The 25017-nt window shown below is 40.1% G+C and overlaps 1 protein-coding gene across 2 annotated transcripts in view; it reads right to left on the bottom strand.

Moving 5' to 3' along the window:
• SASH1 (SAM and SH3 domain containing 1) overlaps positions 1-25017 on the bottom strand; it is a 490601-nt gene that overhangs the window by 28874 nt on the left and 436710 nt on the right. The window contains exons 6-10 of one of the 2 annotated variants that reach the window (XM_032443944.1): positions 22089-22129; positions 20460-20546; positions 19103-19215; positions 17374-17475; positions 3063-3195 (exon numbers count right to left, since the gene is read on the bottom strand). In XM_032443944.1, coding sequence (XP_032299835.1) covers positions 3063-3195; positions 17374-17475; positions 19103-19215; positions 20460-20546; positions 22089-22129 — 476 coding nt within the window. The remainder of the gene's footprint in view (positions 1-3062; positions 3196-17373; positions 17476-19102; positions 19216-20459; positions 20547-22088; positions 22130-25017) is intronic. The other variant, XM_032443945.1, reaches the window with a different exon arrangement.

The following is a 25017-nucleotide window of genomic DNA, read 5'->3' as shown; positions in this document are numbered from 1 at the left end:
TACTAAACTCATTCATTCAATAACAGGGGGAAGAATTTAAGACAAAAGAACATTATTTTCCTTGTGTAAGCTTCCCGTCTCATCTTCAGTTCTCTCATTGGACAAAACATGTTTGACACTAATTTGCAAAAGCTAAGATGCTATTCTACTAACATAAAACTCAGTGTGACATTGAAGGAATAGTGGATACATCTGGCACAACTTTTACTAGTGAGAATCGTTCTGGGGTGGGTCTGCAGATTGAGGTCTGACTTTAACACCAGTCCACTTTCACTGGACTGTCCAATCTGTTCTTCTTCCTCCACTAATTCTCAATCTGAACAGAAAATTGACATTGTCTTGGGACTGAATATGTGCTGATAAACAACTTTAGTCCACTAAGTAAATATGTTTTTAAACAGCTTGTAAAATATGCATTCTGTGTCAACACTGAAACAGATGTTATTTGGATTAAGTCCATGACACAAAGCCATAATGACACAGATGTAGATGTGATTTGTTTTTAAATGTTATACAAGAACGGTGCCCAAGAAATAGAACCTTCAGTTATTCAGCTTAGTGAGGGAAGACTTAACGCAAAACACACATGGATTCAGATATTGGCACATTCTACTGACTATCAGACCACCAAAACATACATTTAGTGCGATAAATATTCTACTATTCCTCAACAGTAAAAACATTTGAGAAGAAACCTGGACTAGGATGCCCTTCTTTAAGAACAATGGAAATGTATATGGAATTTTGGCAAAGCTTTTTCTTCTTTGAGAAGGAAATTCTGAGAAGGATTATGAGGAATCTTTCTTCTAGGGAATTTCATGTCAGTTTTCAAACCAAGCTTGCTGTCATGCTTGGACAAAAGCTAATGAACATCAACAAATTTACTGCAATTATACTGATGTTACAATATCAAAATTGATATCCAACTCTCAAAAATCTGGCCACATAGGGATTTCATGTAACTTCATGCTCATATATTGACTTAAATTATAGCAACAAACAGTTTAAGAAACAATTCAGTCAACCACAGGTAACCTAGAAGGGCAGATGGAAATCCCCAAGTCTGACCACAGTATCATCCGTGATATTGCAGAATTCTCTGTCATGTTCAGACAAGAATACAGACCTACATTACAAAATGTGAGGATGGACAGTATTTAAAAAGCACTTTTAACACACTGTATGAAAACTTGTGTGCGGCTCGACCTTACTGAAAAAACAAACAATAAAACATATCTATTCCTAATTTGTAACGAGCTACTTACAGGGTTTTCTACTTATGTAGAAGTGATTTATAAGTAATCCATATTGTTATTTAACAGTATTATTTTCTTGATATGGAGACTGACAGGAGACAATGTACAAAACAAACAAACAAACAAAAAAAAAAAGCCACAGAGCCAGATAAGATAAAGTCTCTGAGTTATAGATGAATTATGCAGAAAAGCCGATGGTCAAAAGAGAAAAGATGGACAGGAGATGAAGAAAGAAGGAAGCAGAGTAATATTTTTTTAAATCTTTTTCTTCTTCTTCTTCTTTTTTTTTTTTTTAGTTAATCCAGTTATTTTTCTGTGAGGAGTATAGGTGGAAAAACTCAGTGGAAAAAAAATTGGAAAGAACTGGGACACGTAACTGAAAGACTGAGGGGAAAAAAGGAAATAAGGAGATGAAATAGAATCGCAAATAAAGGACTGTGAGAGAAGGAACTGAGAGCAAACCATTTAACAAGCTGAAGAGAAATCTGGTCAAACTGTAGGAAGGCACCTGCACACCCAGCAGCATCTCAGCTGCCTGCTCCTGCAGCTGCTCCCACTCCTGGGGTCTCTGACTGATTGCTCCCTGCAGCTTTTTCCCAAGGTAGGAAAAGCATCTCTGGTATTCTTTCCTTAGAGCAGGGGGAAAAATGGCCCTGTCTTGTCCAACTCTTCTCATAAAACATGCTTTTGCTTCCCAGATTTATGCCCTCTTCATCTCCCCTATGAGATGATAAAAACCTCATCAGACCAAGACAGCTGCCCACGGCAGAGCCCTAAGGTGGTTGAGCCTTTCAATCCAGCTTGTTACACAATCATTATGCATGGGACAGGTCAGATAGATTATAAAACTGCCAACAGCTTCCTGCCACATACCTGAGAAGATGCATGTGTTCTCCTTAAATACACTAAGAAGGAGATATAACATGGCTCAGCTCACTACAAAGCTGAAGGGAGTCATGGCATATGACCCTGGGAATGACACTAACATAGACAAGTACCCACAGTTCCAGTAAGGACTCAAAAAGGGCTTTGCAGAGAGACTACTTTCAGGCTCAGGCTTCTTTAGCCTGAGTGCTCACACACACATACAGGTCATCCAGAGTTAATTTTGCAGCACGGCATTCCCAGGGGCTGAACTCTGTTTCCCATTTCCCCACCCTCCTCCTCCTCCTCCACTCTCTCTTCCACTCCCCCTCTCCCTTGGCAGCATGGCTCATTCAGGAGCCAAACTGCAAGCAGGCTCCTCCTGAATGAGGAGTTAATGTTATGCGAGGCAGCAAGCTATCCCATGAGAACATCCAACAGAGTTTCTGTACTTCTGCCACAGAACGATACCATGCAGTGCAACTGCTCTACCCACCAGCCACTCCCCTCCCCAAACTTGCTAAGTGCTTCACCTGTGTCTCATCCCTACAGCTGTCACACAGGCCTGGGAGATGGGAGTAAAGCAGTGGGTGCTCTGCTTACCTCCCTGAAGTGCCTTCAGGGCAGCTGGCTGTAATCACTTCTACTCTTATTCCCTCTACAGTGTGGTGCATGCAACATAAACCAAGTTCTAATCTCTTAATAAAGGGCTCTCCAGAGCTCTGGAAATGCCAGAAGATCAGCAGTAACCACATCCTAGACAGTCACTTTCTTCCTTCTACTGTCTCAAAATGTAATTACTTGGGTAATGCATGCATCATAGACAAGCAGCCTTTCCCAGTGTCCCCTCAGAACACTTCCCGCCCCTACCCCCTTCTGTTCCCTCTCAACAGAAAAATGTATTCACATATACGAGCGTAGTCATATATGTGTCAATTTTACCTTCTGTACTGGGTTTTTTCATTTCTTCCACTCTTATGAGTTTCTTCCTGACTCTGCGAGTAGAATTTACCAGCTTGTGCAATCTCTTAAACTTCACCGACTCCTCTGTTTCATCATCGGATTGTTCTCTTGACTGGCAAAGAAACAAAGGGAATATTAATAAAGTAGCTGTTCCACCGCTTGCTCCTTCAAGTCAAGTTAACCCAGTTCATCTGCTGCGCCGTATCAATGCAGCTCTGTAACTGGTGTTATATTTTCAGCCCAGGTCAGAGAGAAACATTTAAATTACTGAGGGTTTTCATTTTCTCTTTCTCTTTTTCTGAAAGCATGACATACCATTTTGATTTCTAAATCTGTACAACGTAAGATTCTAGGCATTGAAATGCATTCCTGCCCTCGTCTTTCTTCCCATGCATTGTGTAATAACCACTTCCACGTCTTCTCTCAGTACGTTTCAGGCAGGGCTCTTTCCCGGGGCTCTTCTTACCATACCAGTTACTCTCCTGTGGTTTGGGTCAGTCACTGCTCTGTCTGGCATCTCAGAACTTGCAGTTTAAAGCTGGTTATAAACAGCTTCTCCAAACCAAAACTCTGTCATTGGCGACTTCTCTTTTTTCTTCCCTCAGTCTTCCCAGAAAATCAAAACCAGCAGCATAAGAAAGGAACGGGAAGGAAAAGGAAGGAGGAGACCTCATCTGCCTCACTCAAGCTGCTGCAGTTACAAAAAACTCCTTTCCTCCTCCCTGCTCCCTGCGCTCCTCCTGAAGACTCTTGAGGCTGAAATTAGGATGGACACAGCATTCCTCCAACACTGACCAAGGGAAAACTCTGACCTTTTCAGATATACAGTGCAGTCCATATTCCCCAGCATCCCATTTCGTTTTGCATCTGATCCAGTATGCTCAGTTCCAGCTGTTTTCCCTCAAGCATCAAACATTACAGAGACAAAAAAAAATTCTCCCTCTCCAGCAGCAGTGACACAACAAGCTGAAACAATCCACTCCTTGTGAACGAGAAGTCGGCTTCGATTTTTGAGCCAGATTCAGCGCTCGATGTGCTACTTCCTCTGTTTTAATCAGTTCAGAATGCGAGTGGCGGTGGGGGGAAGGGGAGAGGAGGCCAGCAGGATGCTCAGGCTCGGCCAGGATAGCCCTGGCACCGTGCACTGCACATTCCTGTGTGCCGCAGGCTCCAGCTGGAGTGCGGTGCAGATTGCGTACCTCACTTTGTGTTCACCCACGGACCCAGCCAGTCCACTGCATTCCTAATGGCTGCCTCTAAAACCTTAATGTGACTTCCTGTCAGTGGAGCTATCTGGGTTTCCATGGCATCCTCATCCTTTTTTCTCCTTCTCCTTAATTAAACTTTAAAAGCAGAAAAATCCCCGGCAGATGTGAGCCAAAAAAAAGGGAAGGAAAAAAAATAAAAAGGCCACTCTCTCGTCTTCTACTACAGGAATGCTGTCTTTATCCAGAGACTGAATAAAAAACAACCTAAATATATAAAATTGCTCTCCGCTTTTCAACTCCACTTAAATATGTGGATGTGGTAATAATGGTGGATGCCACAGGACAGGACACCAATTAGCAGTTGTACACGCACGAGCACATTTTCAAAGGCTCAAACTGTGCCTGAAGGATTCAGAACTGCTCTGAAAGCCTCCCTTGCAGGAACACATTTCACAGAGCCAGCAGATCCATGCCAGAGAAAACGCGAGTCACTTTCTGCAAGGGCACTGCCAACTACAGATTTTCCACAAATTTCCTTATATTCCAAAACAAGAAAGAATACCAAGTGGGCAACATATGGCGGTAGGAATTACCATTCTGCCATCCAAGAGCCTCAGGAATGCATTTATTATGGGTACAAACTGGATAGGTAATTAATAATCTTCCTTCAGGAGAAATAAGGCCATAGAGAGGAGTAACAGACTTGTTTATATCAAGATAAATTAAGCAGCAAGATGAGCATTAATTCAGAGATTATGGCTGGGACAACTTAGTGACACGTCAAACAAGACATACCTCAGACATATTTAGATAAGATGAAGAATGGACTATTGACTGTAATCAAGTTCAGTCAAGACTTCTTAGGCTATTAAGCACATCCCAGCAAGCAATCATCATGCATACTCTGTGCTCCAGGTACATTTATTTTACATGCAATTACTCTCAGCCATTGCTTTCCTTTATTACTTTGCATCCACCTTCAATCTGTAAGGCTCCTGAAGATAAAAAAACCTCCCTCCAAGGATTTCACTGACGAATAAGAATGCTGTGGCACAGATCGACCAGCCTGAATTCTGTACCACCAAAAAAAGACCAGTCCCCCTCGGCGTCCTCTACAAAGATTCAGTGACAATAACAAAAGCTTTTACAGTATCTAATATTTGCAATCACTACCACCGCAGAGAAAGCACGTGTCAAAACAGCTCCCATACAATGTAGCAACATCCAATCCAAGTGGGTGGTAGGGTAGATCCCTACCACACTTCAAAATAAATAAAAGTGCACCCTAATGAAGGCCTAGCTGGTATTTCCTGCCATTTCAGGACTCTCAGCACCCTTTGTTCCAGCAGCCAGGGTCCTTTATGTGCACTGACAGACACTTCCTAGCCCTGATGCTCAGCTGGGAGAGCAGAGAACAGCCTGTATTTAAGAACAGGAACCACCGCATAAATAGCCTGACTGAAAACTTAAGTCAGAATCTTTCTCCAGCAGTCTATTTCCTACTGTTATGGGGTAGCAAGTGGCATGGAAAACCTTTTGTAAAGGAAAAGGATGGCACATGGAAAATAGAGTTTAACTTTCCAGCTCAAGCAATGTTTCCTTTCGCAGCTAATATCAAGCAGAAAACAGAAATGTAAAACATTCAGGCTTCAATGACATATTTGGAAATTATCAAACTTCAACATTTTGATTCATCCAGCCCACTTTTCCTCTCCAGCTTTCAAGATGACAGGATGGCCTTTTTTGGTTGCTTTTCCTGCCCTCAGATGGGAAAATCAGCCCGGCCGCTGCAACTTGCAGTAGACTTGGCAAGAGATATCAGCGCAGTCTCAGCAGCCGTGCCCCAGCAGGGGGCTGCATCGCCCTTTTCCCTTCTGCCCTGCCACCTTCCAAGTGTTTCAGCACGACACAGCACTATGAAAGGGCAGACGTAACCTGGTACAAAGGGGACGACACATCTGAAGATGGTGAGTCTGTTCTATGCAGGGAGGCCTGCTGAACTTGGGTGCGCAGGACTGTCCCGCCAGCCTCAGTGTGGCTGTGGGGCTGATGGAACAGCTAGGGCCTCTCAGCCACCCCACCTTGCCGTGGGCGCAGGCATCTTTGTGTGCTCCAAGGGGAAAACAAGCGGATTTGCAGTACTGTAAATAGGAACAACTTAACTTCCATCTCCTCCGCTCCAAATTTTTCCATCCGAAGACCCATATGGCTCAACTTTTAATTATTTTGGCTAATGCTGTATGTAGTAATTCTGTGGTGAATGCTTAAGTGTTTCATTTCTGGTTTCCATGGCAACATTACATCAGATTGCAGACAGCTGGCTCCACGGTCCTAAACCATAACAAATTGGCCCAAGCCAACAGAGAAAACTGCGCTTGCTTTAAAGAGATAGCGCTGCTGGGGAGCCAGCGCGGCTGGTGGGGCCCCTTGGCAGTGCCGGCCGGGCGGAGCCGCCTTCCCGCTCGCCTTGGAGCAAGTGTGTCCCCAGCACATCTGCAGTGCTCTCACGGCGCGGAAGGCCGCCAGCTCTCCAAGCTTGGAGCTCTGCTGCACAAGCGCATGCAAGGCCACAGGGAAACGGAGGCTAAATTAACAGCATCTGTAAGCACCCAGGACTGCATGTGGAGGGCGGCAGCCTCCACGTACCACATGGCTGGGAAACCGCAGACAGGCCAAAGCCCATCCCTGCTGCACAGCTCTTCATCACTAACAAAGGCAGATGCAAGTCTGCAAAGAGATTCTCAAGCCTGCAGGAGACTGATTTCCCGTGCTTTCCCTATCACCTCATCTCTTTGGGTCACCCTTCTTACTTGTGCATCTCTAAAGGCTATGCATTGCCTTGAACATAAGATCAGAGTAAAATGCTTTATATTGAGGAGTAAGAAATTAGCACGTTCACTTTGATATTCTCCTCTTGGTGTCCTCTTGCTATCTGCAGTGTTTTTCTCATTCACTGCTGCCTGCTCTGGAGAGAAGGAGCACGCCTGGCTGTCTAGCTGTAAAACATCCAGCCCCCTTCACACGCCAGAGAAAGAACAACGTATAATCCCAGCTTCTCCCTCTGGACAAGTGCTTTACACATACACACACACAGCCCTAAAGTTTATTAGGGTACTTGGAATTAATTGGCCAAATGTGAACCAGAAGTAGCTAGCTAGCTTTTGGCAGGACTGGGTTGGGAAACACTACAGGGTTACAGCAGTAGCCCTTAAAAAACACAAGATATGCAAAGCCTACCGGCCAGGTCCAAATAGAAACATTTAAGAAACATCAGGACAGTAGACAGTTAAAGCCATCACAACTGATTAAACTGTTTCAGCACCATGAACAAAAACATACATGACTTTTACATGACCTGCATGAAGCCATTTAAAGGAATGTTAAACCTTTAAAACCTACTTTATGTTCCATATTGTCAAGCCCCAAACAGGAATTTCTAGGAGGCTTCGCATCTAAGAAACTGGCAAATATCTTAATATCCAATTAAGCTCAAACTGCAATTATTTTTAGCTATGAGACAATTCTTGTCCAGCAAAGAAGGGCAAAAATATACATGTAGATTTGTAACATGTCACGTTATTCTCCCCTTACTAACTTACTTAAGAGTTATAAGCCCTGCTTTTAAACGCAAAGGAATTCTGCTGTTCCTTTTAGGAGACGTGGTTACACGTGTCCTTTCTTCTCTCCCTCAAACAGACTTTATATCCGCCAAAAAAAACAACCATTCAAACTTTTTTAAAAGATGCCTGGACAAAGTCAGAGACAGGAAAGTAGGACAGAAAAGAACTTATAAGCCCAAGGAAGGGAAGAGAGAAACTAAGAAAAGCTATGCATGTGGTGCCATGCCTGAGAATAACCACAAAAGCATTTTCTCTTTCTCCCTCTCTGAAACAGAGGGCACATACTCTCCACATCACACTACAAGCTCAGTGACTTACCAGCTTCGGCATTTATAGGCCTAAAGCTCAGTTTCAAGTAATTCTCCAAGTGCTCAAATGCTGTCAGCTTCGTGACCCTGAAATTTAGGATTAGAATCTTCTTGAGTACTGCATTTGCTCAGAATCCTGTGCACAAAATGCCTCTTCTTTGGAGTTACATTATCAGACACCAAACTGGTTCTGATTTCAGCGCTGAGTATGTAAAGAAGAAAAAAAGCGTGATGCTGGACTCAATTAGCTGTTTTCTCCTCACTGATTGATTCCCCCGGTTACTCGCGAGCTGCATAACTTGCAAGAAAGGCATAAGTCATCAGCTCTAAGCAAATCTTCTATTCACCACAAGGAAAAAGGGAGTGTTGTACATGGCAAACAATCCCTGTTTTCACTGACGAAGGCTTGCTGACCTCTTGTTGGCCTCCAGTTCCTTAATTACTGTCTATGGAATTTCAGTTAAAGAAAAAAAATACAGAGAATCTCTGCAAAGCCAGGATGATGACTGACCCTCAAACGCGACCACTGGAGTGGAGGCTGTGTCTATCGGAAATATAACTTGAGCCGTTTACCAGGCTCTTTAGATTTTCCCTTTTAAATTCTTTTGATGAAAAGCCCCCCTGACAATTTCCCTTTATAAAGGGCTAATTTGACAGAAAAATAAACCTGCTTTCATGTTTTTTAAATCAGCAAAATTAAATACTTTTTTTTTTTCTTCCCCTCAGTTTGCAGTGCTATAAAAAAAAGAACATGGCTAAAAATTGGAAAGGCAAATGATGTTTAATTCAGAAATCTCAGACTGGTCTAGAACTAGCCACATTGTGGCTTTCTGAAGGACTGTAGCATGATTTACAACTTCTCCTCCTAGGCTGGGCTCAAACTTCCCTGCCTAAGAAACAGATTCTGAGATGCTCAAGTAAATTACAATCAAGCATACCTAATCCCAGACCCTGGAATAGAATTTGGGCAATTCTTCCTAGAACATAAGAAAACACAGGCCAAAAACTCTGTTAATTAGGAGCAGTGCTATCCAGTGACGGGAAGCACTACCAAAAGCACCCTTTTTAAAACCAAGAAAAGATTCCTCATACTCAGAACAATCCCTTTAACGGCCAGTTAATATGGAATTACACCAGATCAATCACACAGTAAAATTACAGCAAGTCTAAATATCTACCCCCTTTGATGACTGGCTAATTTTAAGGAGCCACCTGGCCAAATATCATTCAATTTTCTCCATCTTTGTACTAACAAATGTTCAGCTTTTCTGTTCTGCAGAAGTCATGTAAGCTAGATTCAGCTGGCATGCTGTAACTGGGTTCTTACCCTTGAATTACTTCAGCCCCAAAACTCCAACGTAAAACCCCTCAGAAAATTCTAAGCTTTGGATAAAACCAGCTGGTGTTCTCCAATTTCAATAACACAGCGGCCCACATCAAGTGAAACATGACAGCAACTTCCTTGAAACATATCCCAGATTCTCTCAAAAGTTCATGGCCGTGAATGAAACTGATCTATGTCTTGCGCTTCCAATTTGAGTTTTTAAAGTTCTGTTTCACTAATAAAGTTTCAAAAACCTCGAATCCTTAGAGAGGCTGTTTATAGAAATGTGTGTGAAATTCTGATGTGATAACCTGCATCATATTCTGAGGTTACAAACAAACAAAAAAAGGACTCCAAAATTTGTATGGAAAGTGCAAGAGGTAAAAAAGATTTTGGCCACTTAACAGAATTAACTGAAGAGCATGAATTGCACAGACTACAAAAAGTCTAAAACACACAGTGTTGGGTCTCCCCCAGTAAAATGAATGAAACGACAAGTCCATGTCTGAGTTTGGTCTGTGGTTACTTACAAGGAAATCAAAGGAGAGTCCAACAGCTACTTTGGTGAAAGATATATTACACGTTAGCTAGTGACGACACTGCTTGCTGAAATTAGTGGGAAGTATTTGTCATAAGTAACAAGAGCAGAAAAATTTAATTCTCCCTGGAGGTCTGTCTTGATATTAGAATAGCTGCTTAGGCAAATTCCTAGATGTTAACTGTTTCCAGGTTTTAGCTAAATAATTTTGCAAAGCACATTGCTGACATTTGCATCTGCAAGCCAGATACATTTCCTCATGGTGAACTGTTTCTCTCACCGATGAGAATAATGAATTTTAACTACATTACAACTGCACTCACGTACTCCTCATCATAGGTGTATGTAGCAGAATGAAGCTCTGTTACATTACTTCATATCTGTTGCATTACAGCATTTCTTTCCAAATCTCTTGCAGAGTCTCCTACCCACGGGAAAGTGAGTGTCTACTACATTTTGTGTTTTGGCAAGGGTAAGATGGCCCGGGGAGAATCCCTACTCTTTAATGTAGAATATATTACTAACGAATGGAGCACATCACTGGTCCTGTAACCTTCGAGCATTTCAGAAAACCAGCTGTGGAAGGACAAAGCATGAAAGTACAGTGAAATTCACTTCAGAGATTGTTTTGGGGGGGGGGGAGGGAAACCAACAACAAGAACCCTTTAGCAAAGGGTGCGGTAATTCAAATTACATTATGGTAGTAGTTTTGAACAATCAAAACTATTAATGCTACTGTTCTAAATGGGAGAAGTCAACACCAGCAGCGGGGAGGAAGGGGAGGCAAGTGGTAAACGACAGGAGTGCAATTAAAATCTTCTATTGTACCACAAGTAAAGATTATTCAGTCTGGGTCTGCCAAATAGGACAGTGAAACACATGGCTTTTGAGATTCCTAATTCTTGAACTGAGCAAGGCTTTGTTCCAATTTATTAGGCTTGGTTTCTGAAAAGACGGGGGCAGGGAAACCACATTATGGATTACAGCATCTCCTGCTGGCTGATGTTTGCAGTAAGAATGGTCACATGAAAAAGCTGTAAACCATGGTCTTCTATCCTCTATGTAATATGCAGAGAAGTTAGTCTGCTCCCCAGATGCCAAAAGGCATAAAAGACAAAGGTGTCAGAATATGTGTTCAACTAACTTGCCTTCCACCCTCCCAAAATACCTGGCCAAACATTTTAGGGTCAAGTCAAGCAACGGGATTTGTCTACACGTAGTGAAAACAGAAGTGGTTATGAACACAATTACAGTCACTGCCTGCGCATTAATGCAAGTTCTCTTTTCAGTTATGATAGTGTTAAGATTTTTCTTAGAGACTCTACTAGAGGGTAATTATATTCGGTCTTCACATGCAACTCCTGCTGGCAGAGAACAGGGGATATACTTGTACAAAGTTACTGCCAAGTGTTTTGCCATAACCCTGTCCTGACATTATTTAGCACCACCAGCTGAACGGACACATACCTAGCGAAATCCTATTTCATGACAACTTGGCAGAACCTCCATGGTAAGGAATATCTTAAATTAATGTATTACTTCCTCAAATTCTAAAGTCTTCTAGAAAAAAAAATTCAGGTCAAATAGGTTAAAAGAAAACCAAAACAACACAACCAACACCATACAATGTTTTCTCAAAACAATGTATAAACACAGCTGCGATCTCCCACTCTGTACTGCACTGATCTAACTTCAAACTTTGTGTTGTGTCCTGGAAACTGCAATGAGGATTTGTTTCTCTCATGAAGGCTTCTGTGTTACTACACCCATGGGAAACCCTGCTGCTGCTAGGCACAGACAGAGATGGGGGAGAAGATCATAACAAAAGACACAGCCATTCTTCTGCTACTAGATTCCTGTGAGAGGCACTGGACACCTCCCAACTGAGATCATTGGAAAATGAGGACAGCTAGTGACTCCCAGGGCAGGTCCCCACGATAGCTGTACAGTGGGGGACTTTTACATTTTGAAGCTGAGTCTTATTATTGGCACTTTCTTCATCATGACTATTAATAGCAGCTGACGATATTACAGAAACTTCAGTATGAATAATAAGTATACCATCCAATCTAATGAGGGACATCAGTGCCTTTCAGGAGATCTTTACACGAATTGGGTCACTAGACTCTTCAGAGCAAGGATGAATGCTCCGCATTCATTCACAGCCATACCCAGTGTCAGCTTCACTTTGCTTCTTCAAAGAGCATACAGGGCCTGGAGGCGGCAACAAGATCTTCAAGAACCGAAACACAGAAACATCCTCTTCCATCCTTAAGCCTTTCAAGGAATGAGTTGACTTATAAAAACTGGAAGATCCTCTGATAACAGCAAAAACAGGCCTAACAGTGCATAGCTTTCAAAATGCTAGAAGTATCAACGCTGCCACAGTTTCAACACTACTGTTCAAATTACTAACTCTACATCCTACTCTAGTCTCTCCATTCATATCTAACTGCTTCTCAGTATTCACTGACTTCTACATTAGCTCCAAAAAATTAAAATGACGGACTTCTTCAAACTGATTGTAATACAGTCCTATATAATTAGCAAAAATAATGCTAACAAACAGCTAAATGATTCAAGAATCCATCAGTCATAAGAATAAAAATCAGTTTAAAAATTGTTCCGTTTAGAAAACATCAGCAATCTGAATCACTTAAATACAGCATAACCCTGAGTGATAAGGATTTGCTGTGGTTACACCAGATTTACTCTGTGGCAACTGGTGCTATAAAAGTTATACTGCAATTACTCCTTTTCTTCCTACTCCTGCACTTACCAAACAATACAGCAATAACTTGTGATTCAGAGGAAACTGTGCCAGACTTGGTCTTTTATTAGAGTTGGTTTTGTGCCACAAATTAAGTAGGTGCATAGGTAGTACAATCCTGATTCAACAGCTACAGCATGTCACCAATTCAAATGAATAAGACCCAAACACCATTCTTGTCCATTATTCTGCTTTTCACAATGGTAGTAGATACAAAACCAACACTGAATTCTCTTTCAGCCCCATTTAAAGATTTGGTGAATAAAAATGTCCTTGGGAAATAACACAAAAACCAGAAACAACAAAAGACTATTTTGGTTTAGCTAGACCTGTCTCTGTGTGGACTTGATTTGCTGCCTTCCCCGACAAGGTGGATCAATAACAGATGGGAAAGAGCGAAAACGTGACTGGAAATTTTCCTGAGCAATGGCCTCACTGTAGGAGACCCGCTCATCTAGTCTCCTGTTTAGCAGAACTGTTGTCACTCACTCCAGAGAAAACAAATAGGATGCTAATTTCCTAATGGTAGGGGTGCCATGCTAGCAGTCCTGGGTGAAGAGGTTTTCAGAGGACAGATGGAAGAGCACTACTGCTTTCCTCTCTTCCACCTGTGGGCTGTACTGTTAAGAGGAAGATAATTTTTTTTTTTTTTTTTTAATTTTAATGTCTCTCTTCTGAGGTTGACATGGCAGCACATAGCAGGGAGTGGGGTTCAGAGGCTCTCACTGTGGCACTCCTCAATTGAAGGCATGTTACACTACCTGGATGCTTGCACTAACGAGCTCTGATCATTATCTGATGATCAAAACTGCAGCACAAAAGACCAGTGAGACCAACAGAACAGTTCAGTCCGAGGATAATTACAACTTTATTAACTCACATCTACAGAAGCTGTCAGCAAAGTTAATTAGTGGTTTGTTTCAGCAACAGCATATGTATGATACACACACTTCTGTCACAATCTTCCTCCTCTGCTTCCCCCCACTCTCATAGTAAGTACGAATAGTACCCATTAACAGTCTTTCAGCAGAGCATGCAGAAAGGATATATATGGGTTTCTCCTAACAGTGTTTCATCCTCCAAGCAGAGCTCTGGAGATACACCAGCTCTTCCAGGCTTCTGCTTTAGATGGACAGAGTTTCAGAGCCCAGAGGTTATGAAATGTGCTCATATTTTTAAGAAGCATAAAAGACACCTCAGTAAATGGAAAGTGAGTGTTAATTTTCAAAACCTCTTTCCCTCATCTTTCTTACTACTTAGGACAAACAGGTCCTTATCTAAAATCCAGAATGAGAGTAATTTGTAAGCTTAAACCTGCTTTACATGTCAACAGCTGGCAAAATGCAAGGTAATCCCGTCTTATGGCTACTGAGAGCAGACTTCATTTCAACAGAGATGAAAATAAAAATGCAAAAATCGATTTGTTAAAAATGATGAGGTGTTTCAGACTTGAGACATCTGACTAAGAAGAAAAACAATTTCAACTGCATTTCCACATTAGTAAATTAATAATACACATAACTTCGTTGCAAAGCAAAGGAATTGAAGTAGCAAGGTTGAAAGCTACTGACTGTTCTAAAGTGGCAGAGAATCAAGTCAACTACTGGCTTGGAAAAGCTTTCATTTGTTTGTTTCTTATGAGAAAACAAACAAGACAAGGAATTAATAGCACAGAAATGACATCAGGCTGCTTCCCTGTGGATGCTGAGATGACCTTTCAATCCTTTCTTCATCTTTAGGATTTAAATTTAAAAGGATATGAAATGTAAGTTTCCATTCGCTTATAATTTAAAAGAGAAGGAGGGGAGAAAAAGAATCTTTAAATCCTAAAAGTCAGTTCGGTATCAACACCAGCCATATTAGTCATAAGCACATGAAGGTTATACAAGCTAAAAAATGTGGGGATTTTCGTTTTGTTTTGTTTTGTTTTTATAACAGAATTAAAAACAACAATTATATTTGTCCACTAGATGCTATCTCATAGGTAGTTGCTCTAATGCCATGGGCAGGCCTGACTTGAAAGTACAGAGAGAGATCACCTGATGTTCTGTCCCCATTTCTAGATTACCCAAATGCTTAGTAACTACCTTTTTTTTTCTTCTTGGAATGCTGTTAGTGGCAAAGCTAGACCATAAAACATAATGACCCATCCTCACAAGTCCTCCTAAACCTACCAGAGGGTTTCTATGCCTGGGAAGAATGGGGAAAAGAAATAGAAAGAAAAGCAATTATACTAGAGTTTTGATCTCTCTTAAATACCCAAGGGCTGTTGAACAAGTGAGCAGCAAGTAAAGTAGAAATTATGTTTTTCCCAGTTCCCTCAATCTGCAAGTATCGTGCAATTCATTTTTATCATTGGCGTTCAGAAAATTTTGACAGAATGACCAAGTATGATCACAATGTTCCGCAAAAAAGTGCCTAGTAACAGCTTGGCCATGAGACATAAAAAACAGAGATCAGAAAAAATGCCAGCAGAATCAGAAAAGTCATTGCCCAAGGAGTTTTAATTCAAACCAGAAACTTCAATTTCAGTGACTCATATTTTAAATTACATTCTGAGGCTAGAAGGCAGTGGGTTATCTAACAGAAGGTTTCTAATATACGGAAAAAAATCTTCCCTTCATGGCCTCTATAAAACGAGTATGGCAGTTCCCAGTTTCCAAGTTCATAGAATACAAATCACACAAATGGCATTGAAATTCAACCGATTTGGCAAAGGAAGGGCTTGAACTTAGAATCATCTCTGAATCTTTCAAAAGCTGGTCATTTCAGATTAATAGATATGTCCTTTGGCATAACAGCCTGGGTGAACATATGCCCTATCTCTAGATATATCTGATACTTTCCTCTGCTTGGTTTCCTCTCTCTGGCATGTCAATTACAGCCCAGAGTCTTTCACCCCAGTTAACCCTAGTTGCTTTTAGGTCCACTAAGAAAGAAACCAAACTGATATCTGTTCTAAAATGAACTTTCATTTCTGCGCATGAACTGCTCTTCCCGTGAAGGCAAGCAGTTTCACAGCTTCTGTTAAATGCAACCAGGATAAAAAAAAACCAAACAAACAACAACAAAACAAAACCCAACAAACAGCAGAGGTATTTAGAACAACAGAATGGAGATCCCTCAAAGACGTCAGCAGGAAGATAGTACAAATCCTAGCAGAATAGTGGAGAGATGCAACGGAAATCTTGGCTCAAAGAGTAAGAACAGCTTACAGAGATGATTTTAAAGAAAAGGTGCCAGGTTGTCCCATTAGGGAGCAAATACTGAGTCATATTTGGTTCTCAGAGGTATACACAGCTTTTGGTAAATTCAACATAAACCATTATCAGAAATTTTAAGAGAGAAACTCAGTATCCCTCTGAGATTTTACCTAAGAAATGAGAGTTTAGTGGCTTTTATATTCTAGGTATCCTAGTCAAAGGCCTTAAGAGGGGACAGTCCAGGCTATAAATACCTATGAAAAAAATAATAAGACAGCTTTCACCTGGCTAGACAGCCAGTGCAGAAGAATCAAGATCCTTCCTTCTATATTCTTTGCACATTTCTGAAATAGCAGATCAGAGCAGAAAGCAACATCAGCCCCCTCCATTCCTATCTAACTGAAGATGGGTTTTATTATTATTATTTTTTTTCTTAATACAAGTAAGAAAATCTTTCTCCACCACAAAATATTTTAAACATCTCATAAAATGATATAGCATTCCTCTCTCCATTTAGGGAGAAGAATCTAACTCTGCTGCAGTTAGCAGGAAATTCCATTGACAATAAAATAAATAAATCAATCAATGGGCTCAAAAGTCTATGATTCAATTATATGGGTTACAAAGAGCTTGGGCTTGACAGCCGAATGGGTTCTTCTGTAAGATTTATTTGTGAACTTTCAATTAGGGAAATGAAGTGGAATAAATTACTCAGTGAAAATGAAGATATTTAGAAGGAAAAATTAATTAATTCAGTATGGCATGACACAAAGACTGTCTGGTGCCCATAAAACAAGAGAAGCTGCACAGCTCAGAAGCAAAAATAAGGCAGGAAAGCTGAGCCTCACTACTTATGGATCTGGCAAGAGCTGCAAACTCTGGGCTAAGAGTTAGCAAAGGCAGAGCTAGAACTGTTTGAAAGCAGCAAGAAACTAGGATTTAGCCGGACCCTCAGCTCAGACACATCAGTAAGGGGTAGGAAGGAATGAGGAAACTCTGTTGATTTACAGTAACTGAGAAGTAAAACGAAATAATTTTCCTTAGGTAATATAAAAAAGGAAAAAAAATAAAAAATAAAAAATCCAAAGGACCCCTTCCTGCATATTAAAGAAATTATATAGAAATTCAAGTTTAGGTCTACAGCAACAGATCCTGAAGATTCAAAATCCCCATCAAAGATTTTCTGTAAATAGAATGTAGCATCTTGGGATCAAATGATAAATTTGCTATTAAGAAAATCACCAGGTAAATCAGGATACTTGAAAGACTTTGAATATTAAATGGTATAGGGGAGCTATATTGTAAGGACAGGTACTTACATTACAATTGGAAGACCCATCAAAAGTTGAGTAAGAACCATCAGGCCAGTCTGTAGCATCTACAGTACTTGATTGCCTGTGCTGGGACTCATACTCCTTCAGCTGAAATTTGAAAAGACAGGGAGCCCATTTTCCAGTGCCAAGCAGCTATCAATCTTCATTAAAATAGCAAGAGTTAATGTCCTTTTATTTTTCTCCCAGTAACACTGAGGAACTGGAAAAATCAGAACCTTTGCGTTGCCTGCCTCACTTGTTTAAAATATACTCATTATTTCACAATCAGAAGTTTTAATGATGAGGTTTATTTTTTAAAAGGAAGTAACCTGCAAATACTCAATCTGGATGAACTGTAATTGGCAAAACATACATTATACATCCCCATGTTTGAAGTGGACAGACTACGTCACAGTAGGCTATCAATGTCCTTCAAAAAGAAAGTGACCTACAGTGAAGACTAGGAGACATCTCTTGTAATTTCACAACTAGGGACTATTTTTACCATTTTCCAATTGATGTCTCAATACATATAACTAATCCTACCAGATGAACTGATGATTTAAAGAGAAAATTGCTGCTAGCAGCTCAGACCGCTAGAGGGAAACAATACCAGTACACACATTGAACAGTAAGGATCAAGTGGAACACTCCTCCCAGAGAATTTTTAACAGCAGAGATCCCAATGTTACTCCTTCGTAATTTTAAAATTGTGGCTGTTTTTGGTTCTTTTTTTGGTGATATGATTCCCAGCAAAGCAATATTTTCCTCAGACAATAACACAGCTTTAATATTTACAATTAAATTTAACAATTACCTATTTCAGACATACTGCGTCATCAAAGGGAATTCAATCAACTGACAATTTGCAATCCAGCTCATGTTTTATGAACCTCAGATGCCCATACAGAATTCCCTGTGCTCAATATGGGTATTTTGCACAAGGGAACCAAATTAAGACAGGAGCAGAAATTTAAGCATTGACTTTTGACTCCTGAATAATTAAAATCTCAGCAAAATTGCTGCAAAACCACAATAATTTACAGTTGTGTTTCATCAAAATTCAGATTTTATAAGGATACACTTGTGCCAGTCACTGTATTTGATCAAAAATGACATCTGTTTTTATTTTAATGTCAAATGCCAAAAAAGGCTGACTACGTTTTCCTGAAGGCTAAACCAAAACACCCTCTTTTCATCTAAAACAAAAGCAGAATAAACTTCAGCCTCAAAAAGTTTTAATTCCTAAAAATGGAAGCATTCATTCAAACTGCCCTTCAGCCATTAGCAGCAGGGAAATAACAAGAAATGTATGTATTCTGAAGAAAATAAGGCAAGCACAGCAAAATGTGAAGCATTCTTTTCAGCATTTAAGCAAATCTATGAACATGCATCATAAATGTGGGCTGGTACAGGTGGCATTCAACTCCCTTAGCTTTAGACAACTGCAATGAAAACATCTGTACTTGAACTCTTCCTTGATTGGCATCCTTTATTGCCAGTGGAGAGAAGTAAATGTTTTAGGACTTGATTCATTTGCCATAGGCATCTATTTTGGGCTAGGCTAAATCCCACTATTCCTATAAACAAGGGAATTACTATCTAATTTATGCTACCTAGTGAGATAGGACAAACAGGCAGTTTGTTTTATAAGCAGCCAGAAACTTCAGACTGGTTTACCTCGCATCATAATTCATGTTTTTTTCAGGAAAAATAAAATGTGTACTTAACATACCCTAGCAAGTGCTTCCTCAATAGTGATCATTTTCTCTTTAACCATCATCATCAGCTGGATCCGTTCCTCATCACTCATCGTGATCTCACTGGCCACGTACCCCACATCCTCTCCTGCATAGAGATATATAAAAAGAAAAAGGAAAAAAAAGCATGTGTAAGAGGTCATGTAGAAAGTGAAATATATTGGAACAGGATTTTATATGGTCCTCTGAAATCTGGTCACCACATGGATCTGGCTGGCCAGAACAGACTCTCCCCAGAGTAGTCTCATAGTTTGATTTGGGAGGACTGAATCATTTGTAAATAACTAAACAAGAATAGGAAGTAAATTAGGACTAGAAAACCCAAGCCTACTTTGACATTGAAATCAAGACAGTATGAGAGAGAGAAATAAAACATAACTGATATCACATAATTATTGACCTTGAAGAATGAAAAGAGAAAGCACTAATGGCAGCAAAGTCCAGAACCCAACCCTGAGGAATACTGCCGTCAGCTAAAAGAGTGCATGGGAAGCTCCTCTAGGAACAGTGTGCTGGGCTCTAAAAGCTCTCTGCTGCAGATTAGCCACATCTCTCAAACTGCAGACTGGCACCACCTGCCTGTCCACCTGCCATCTAACTGGCTATGAGTAGGCATAGAGTGCTGGACACGCTTGGCCTCCAACCTCCAGGACCTCATCTTCTGGTTTGAACTTCTCATGTCAGCACAGGCAGAGTATGCCTTGAGAGCCAACAAGGATCTACACTTCACTGAGTATAAATGTGACCTATCCACCTCATAGGCAGGTTCAAATCATTTTTCATAATCCATTTGAACACAGCAATGAAACATAGAAATGTTGTGAAGCATCTGTTTGCAGCAGAAGCATGTAACAGATACACATGAGGAAACAGAAATTTTATTTATGAAGAAAAATACTTAAAGCAATGCACAGCTGCATCTTCTGGAGAACCAGAGAAAGAGATCTGACAGTTTCAGTGGAATCAATCCTACATTTTCACTATTCACCAGATGCACTTTTACTATCCCTTCTTGTGTTTTTTCCTGAAATGAGAGTCTGGATTAAAGCCTAAAGCAAACAGGTCAGCATAGCCAAGCACCACAAAAAGCTTTTCTCTCATTCAGTCAGAACAGAAAGCATCTCGTTCATTTTTATATGTTATTCATAACAATCCATTAATTGCATCATTTCATGTAAGTGTGATCACTGACAATCAGGACTGCAGGTGTTCCAACTTCCAGATCCACAGATCTGTGACTCTCATGCTGCTGCAAAGGAGATTTAATCTTTAGTGAGGTTGGATAACTACATTCTATACGAATTGGTCCAAAAATCCTTTATAAAGGTTTACCTTTTGAAGTTTGCCTCATCAATCCTTTCTGGTTCTTTCGGAAATTCTGCCAAAAAAACTTATTTTTCTTTTTCCAGTCTGCTTTCCCTAAAAGGAAATTAGGGAGGGGGAAGAGGGAGGGAGGGAGGGGAAGAAGAATTTTGGAAAGAAACATCAGTTAGTAAACATTACAGAAGTTTTCAAGCTATATTTTCCAAGTCAAAAACAAGAATAAAAGAATTAAAATCTTCCGTTTTTCTTGATTTATTCTATATTAGAACTATGCTGATGTAGACATTTCAGAGAAACATACATACTCTTTCACAATTGCCAATGCTACAGATGACTGAGATCAGCCACTAACTCACATATATTTGGAATTACAAACAGAAAATATTTAACATTCATTTCGATATCTGTTATAGTCTCCAGTCTGTTGATAATGTCAAGTTTGGAAGTGCTTTTGAAGCATTTTGTTGGTTTTTTGCTTCAGCTGAACTCCAGTTATGCAGCCTAAGCCACAAGACAGATAACGAATTCTCTTATATGTTTGCATATCTATATAGAAAATAAACACTTCGTATATATAAAAACACGCGCACATACTCGGCATGAGAAATTTCTTGAGACCATCAGCTACATCCGATTCTTGCTCCCTCCATGCCTTGATTGTACAAGGCTGGGAATACATGTCCACTAATATCAGATCTGCATGTTGCCCAATGACCCAGAAGTGAATTATTTATTTTAGAAAGAAGATTCGGAACAAGGGATGGCATATAACTGTGCTCTGTTGAATCAATCAGGGCACATGCTATGAAGTTCATGCCATCTGCAAGAGAACATACTGTGCCTGATCTGGCAGAAATGTTACTGATACAGAACTACTTCCACCCTCTGCTGTTTTTCAGAAATTCAGATGAACGCTTTATTTTGCACCACTGAATTTCAGCATATGACTATGCTATTCTGGATCTTGTCCTTGAAGCTCCACAGTTGAGTTTATTGAAACTCTGAGGCACAGCTTTATTTCAGACTGCGAGGATATTACCGTGGAAAAAAAAAGAAAAAGAAACAACTCCCCCGCTCCAGTTTTCCTAATAAATTAAATAATGTTTGCCTTTTTTTTTTTTCTTTTTAATTTAAAAACAACCTATCTAGAATTTTATCAGCTCAACCAATATGTCTACATAGCAGTTTGAACTAATTATGGTAAGATAAAAAACAGTGAAAGAACAGAAAACAAATTGTTATTTAAGAATGCAAAATATCTCAGAAACAAAGGATAAGACTCCAGCATGACATGCCCAAAAGTAACAGAAAACCAGTTGTTTATTGGTGGTAGTAGTAACTTTTGGAATACAAACAGGCTAGTAGTGAACTAATATTATAGAATCTGAAAGCAATATCACGAGCCAAAAAGCTGTGTAGTTATCAGAAGACTATGCTGGCTGAGCAGTGTCTGAGACCATGGAGACCCTCAGCATCCCACTTTTAAAGCTCCTTAGGCTTGCCCTCCCCCCCCATCCTAAATGCTGCTGACTTCTGCTGGCATTCTGTTTACTCAGCTCCTCACATCCTTGTGCAAGCAAAACTGAAAACCTGCTTAAGAATTCAATTGAAGTATCAGATAAAATGAAATATACTGACCTACAGAGCCTTCTTCCGAACTTGATTTATGAATGGAGAGCCTAGAACACAAAAGAGAAATGGACTTATTGATGCAAACCTCTCACATTTCATGGGAGCTGTCTGATTACAGTAAATTATAGTTTCCAAACAATACATCACGGGCTATTTTCTCTTCCCCTTTCTTCCAAATGCTGCAAGTTGGAGACAAAAACTAAACTCACTGGTCTAACCACAGTAACTGAGTTCCCCTTTGAAAGCTCAGAAACAAACCTTTTATGACCAGAACAGAGAAATACAATACTGACAGAAACCTACAGTTAAGCCAAAAGCATCTAGGAATCCCTCAAAAAATTATTTTTATATACTTCCCTGCCTTAGATTTCATTGGTTTCATTAAAGCTGTGGCACTGGGGATGCTGTATTTATTTAGGTTTCTAACAGTTTTTGGCTTATTTGTCTTTCAATTGAAAATGTTTTATAAATGTGCATTCATTAAATTTCAGAAAGCCAATGTGGGGAGGACAAGAGCAGCAATTTAACTGGGTGAGGAAAATTCGTCCTATCAAGTGAGACAGGAAACCACCTGTGTGCTTTTCCACCGACTTATGTTCCCTTACTCAAAAGCTAGTTAAGAGAGACTTGTTTTTGCACAACATAGGCTTTACAAATAACCCAGTAAAATAGTATGTCACTCTGATTGAACCAGTTTTCCATAGTGGATTCCAACTCAGAACCAATGGTTCGCTGCAGGTTCTCTGATGAGACATCACTCCCTGTTCAGGTTTTTGTGTTTGTATTTAGTTTTGCCTATGCAAATAGAGCTAATAGAAATTAACAAATCTTGCAAAATTTTTTGAAGACTTCCTATGGGAATCTCCATCAAAATGGAGCCAAGCCAGTGAAATGACTCTTGCCAACTTCAATGACTTTGCTTGAGGCTCCAACTGCAAAGCATTACAGCACTGTTTTTGCCAAGACCTCTGCCCTGTGACGTGACAATGCCCTATTGTGCTATGCCTGTACCATCCCCATGCAAAATAAAAACACATAGATCCCAGCATACCAAGAAGACCTCAAGCCAAATCATTCTGTAAATGAGGCCATATAATACATACATGTCATATGCTAGTTTCTGTTCATTGCATTTGAACAGGCTCCTTGCATTCTCCTAGACTCCCAGAAGAGGGCAATGAAGAATTTTTGATAAATTCAATAAATCTCTTGAAGGAAAATTTCAGTTAAACCAGTTGAGAGCTTAAAAGATGAAGGTAATTACTGGCCAAGGTTTTGTGAGCATGAAAAACACACTCATCAATATGAAAAGACATCATTAGAGGGGAAATGAGACAGTATGAAGTTTCAGTTTGATTTAGAAATTCATCTGGGCAAAGAGGGTTTGGCACAGCCAAGCTGTGAAATCTAACCTCTTTCAGCCTTGGACTAATTACAACTTTAATCCAGCACAAACTGCAAATCAGCTGAAACAGCCAAACTTCAGATTTGAGTGTATCAGGTAGGAGAAAACATGTAGTGTCTTCCTTGATATTAAAGTTTACCCTTGAAAAGGAAATGTTAATATAGGTTTGCACCATCCCATACTTTCTGGGAAAATACTCAGTGTCAAAATTAACATACGTTCCACAAGGTCAAAATTACATTATGAAATTTAAAGGTAAAGTTGCTAGTGATAGATTTCTAAATAAAAGAAAACCAGGTTAAAATATATAGAGAGACTTTTATAAGGATATGACTAAGGAAAAAGAAAGTCAGCTTCTGTTGGAAATGATAGAACTAATTCAGTGCACATTTTGTACCTGAGCACAGATTTCACCCACCAAGTAAACAGCTACATTATTTATCATCAATGAATTTGGTATCCACAAACTGCACCAAATCGCCATCTCCGGGAAATGAGATTTCTTTGCTCTCAGAACTTAGTCTCCTTAGTGACATCAGCTTCAAAGTACAGAGGCAGTATCTTGCACCCTTCAGCCTCTAAATCCATTCTATTTCTTTTCTTCTCTTCCACAGCTGCCAACAAAAGTGCTGGTAAGCAGCAGGTGAAATTAGTCCGACACCACCAACTTGTTCCATGCAGGCTATTTAAAGAAGGGGGACAGCGGTAGGAGCAAACTCATTATGCTCCTGAGCTACAGAGAGTAAGGAGTAGGATCCATAGCAAACAGTCTACCTTCTATTCTATAGCTGATTTAGGTAGTATACTGCATTTCATCAGAGGATGCAAATCCCAATGATCATTTCATGCATTCCCTAAAGAGGAAATATTTCATATCTGAGCTGACCTTGAAAATGCTAACAACTAGTATTAAAGGACGGAAATGCCAACACTATCTACCACATAGAGCCTGACAAAGCATTTGCTTTTTACTTCCATCAGGCAACTCTGACGCTTAAGAATTCTCAGTGAAATCAATCAAGTGCTTTACTTCCTGGATGTCTAGTGAAAAATTCCATAGTGCCTCGGAGTTGCTTTATGTTTGATTTGTCCATTACACTCCCCTACTCTGTTAAATCCGCAGCTCCTCTGTGAACGTGCGCCGAAAGTGATTTGTGTTCTTCCATTCATAGACTGATAACTTGTGCTGAACTGTCACAGTGTATAGCAGGAGAAATGTATGGGCAACATTCAGACAGAAAGGAAGACAAAAGATTTATGACAAGAGGGAAGGAGTACTTTTGTATCTGCCCAGAATCCCTGGAAATGAGCTTCAGAATGGGTGAAAAATATAATCCATTAATCTCACAAATTCAAAACCATCTTCTAGGCCTTTATCTAGGACCTCTTGTAGCCACACTGCTGAAACAAACAACAAAAACCCAGCACAATAAGAGTATCTAAAAATTGAACTGGTTTGGGGAATAACTAGATGCTACTGCACTGCTGACTCAGAGAGATGATAGATTTCTGTGGAGCTGAGTAAATTAC

The sequence above is a fragment of the Coturnix japonica genome, chromosome 3, assembly GCF_001577835.2.
Source record: "Coturnix japonica isolate 7356 chromosome 3, Coturnix japonica 2.1, whole genome shotgun sequence".
Classification (NCBI taxonomy): domain Eukaryota; kingdom Metazoa; phylum Chordata; class Aves; order Galliformes; family Phasianidae; genus Coturnix; species Coturnix japonica.
This window is presented reverse-complemented; position numbering and strand designations above follow the sequence as displayed.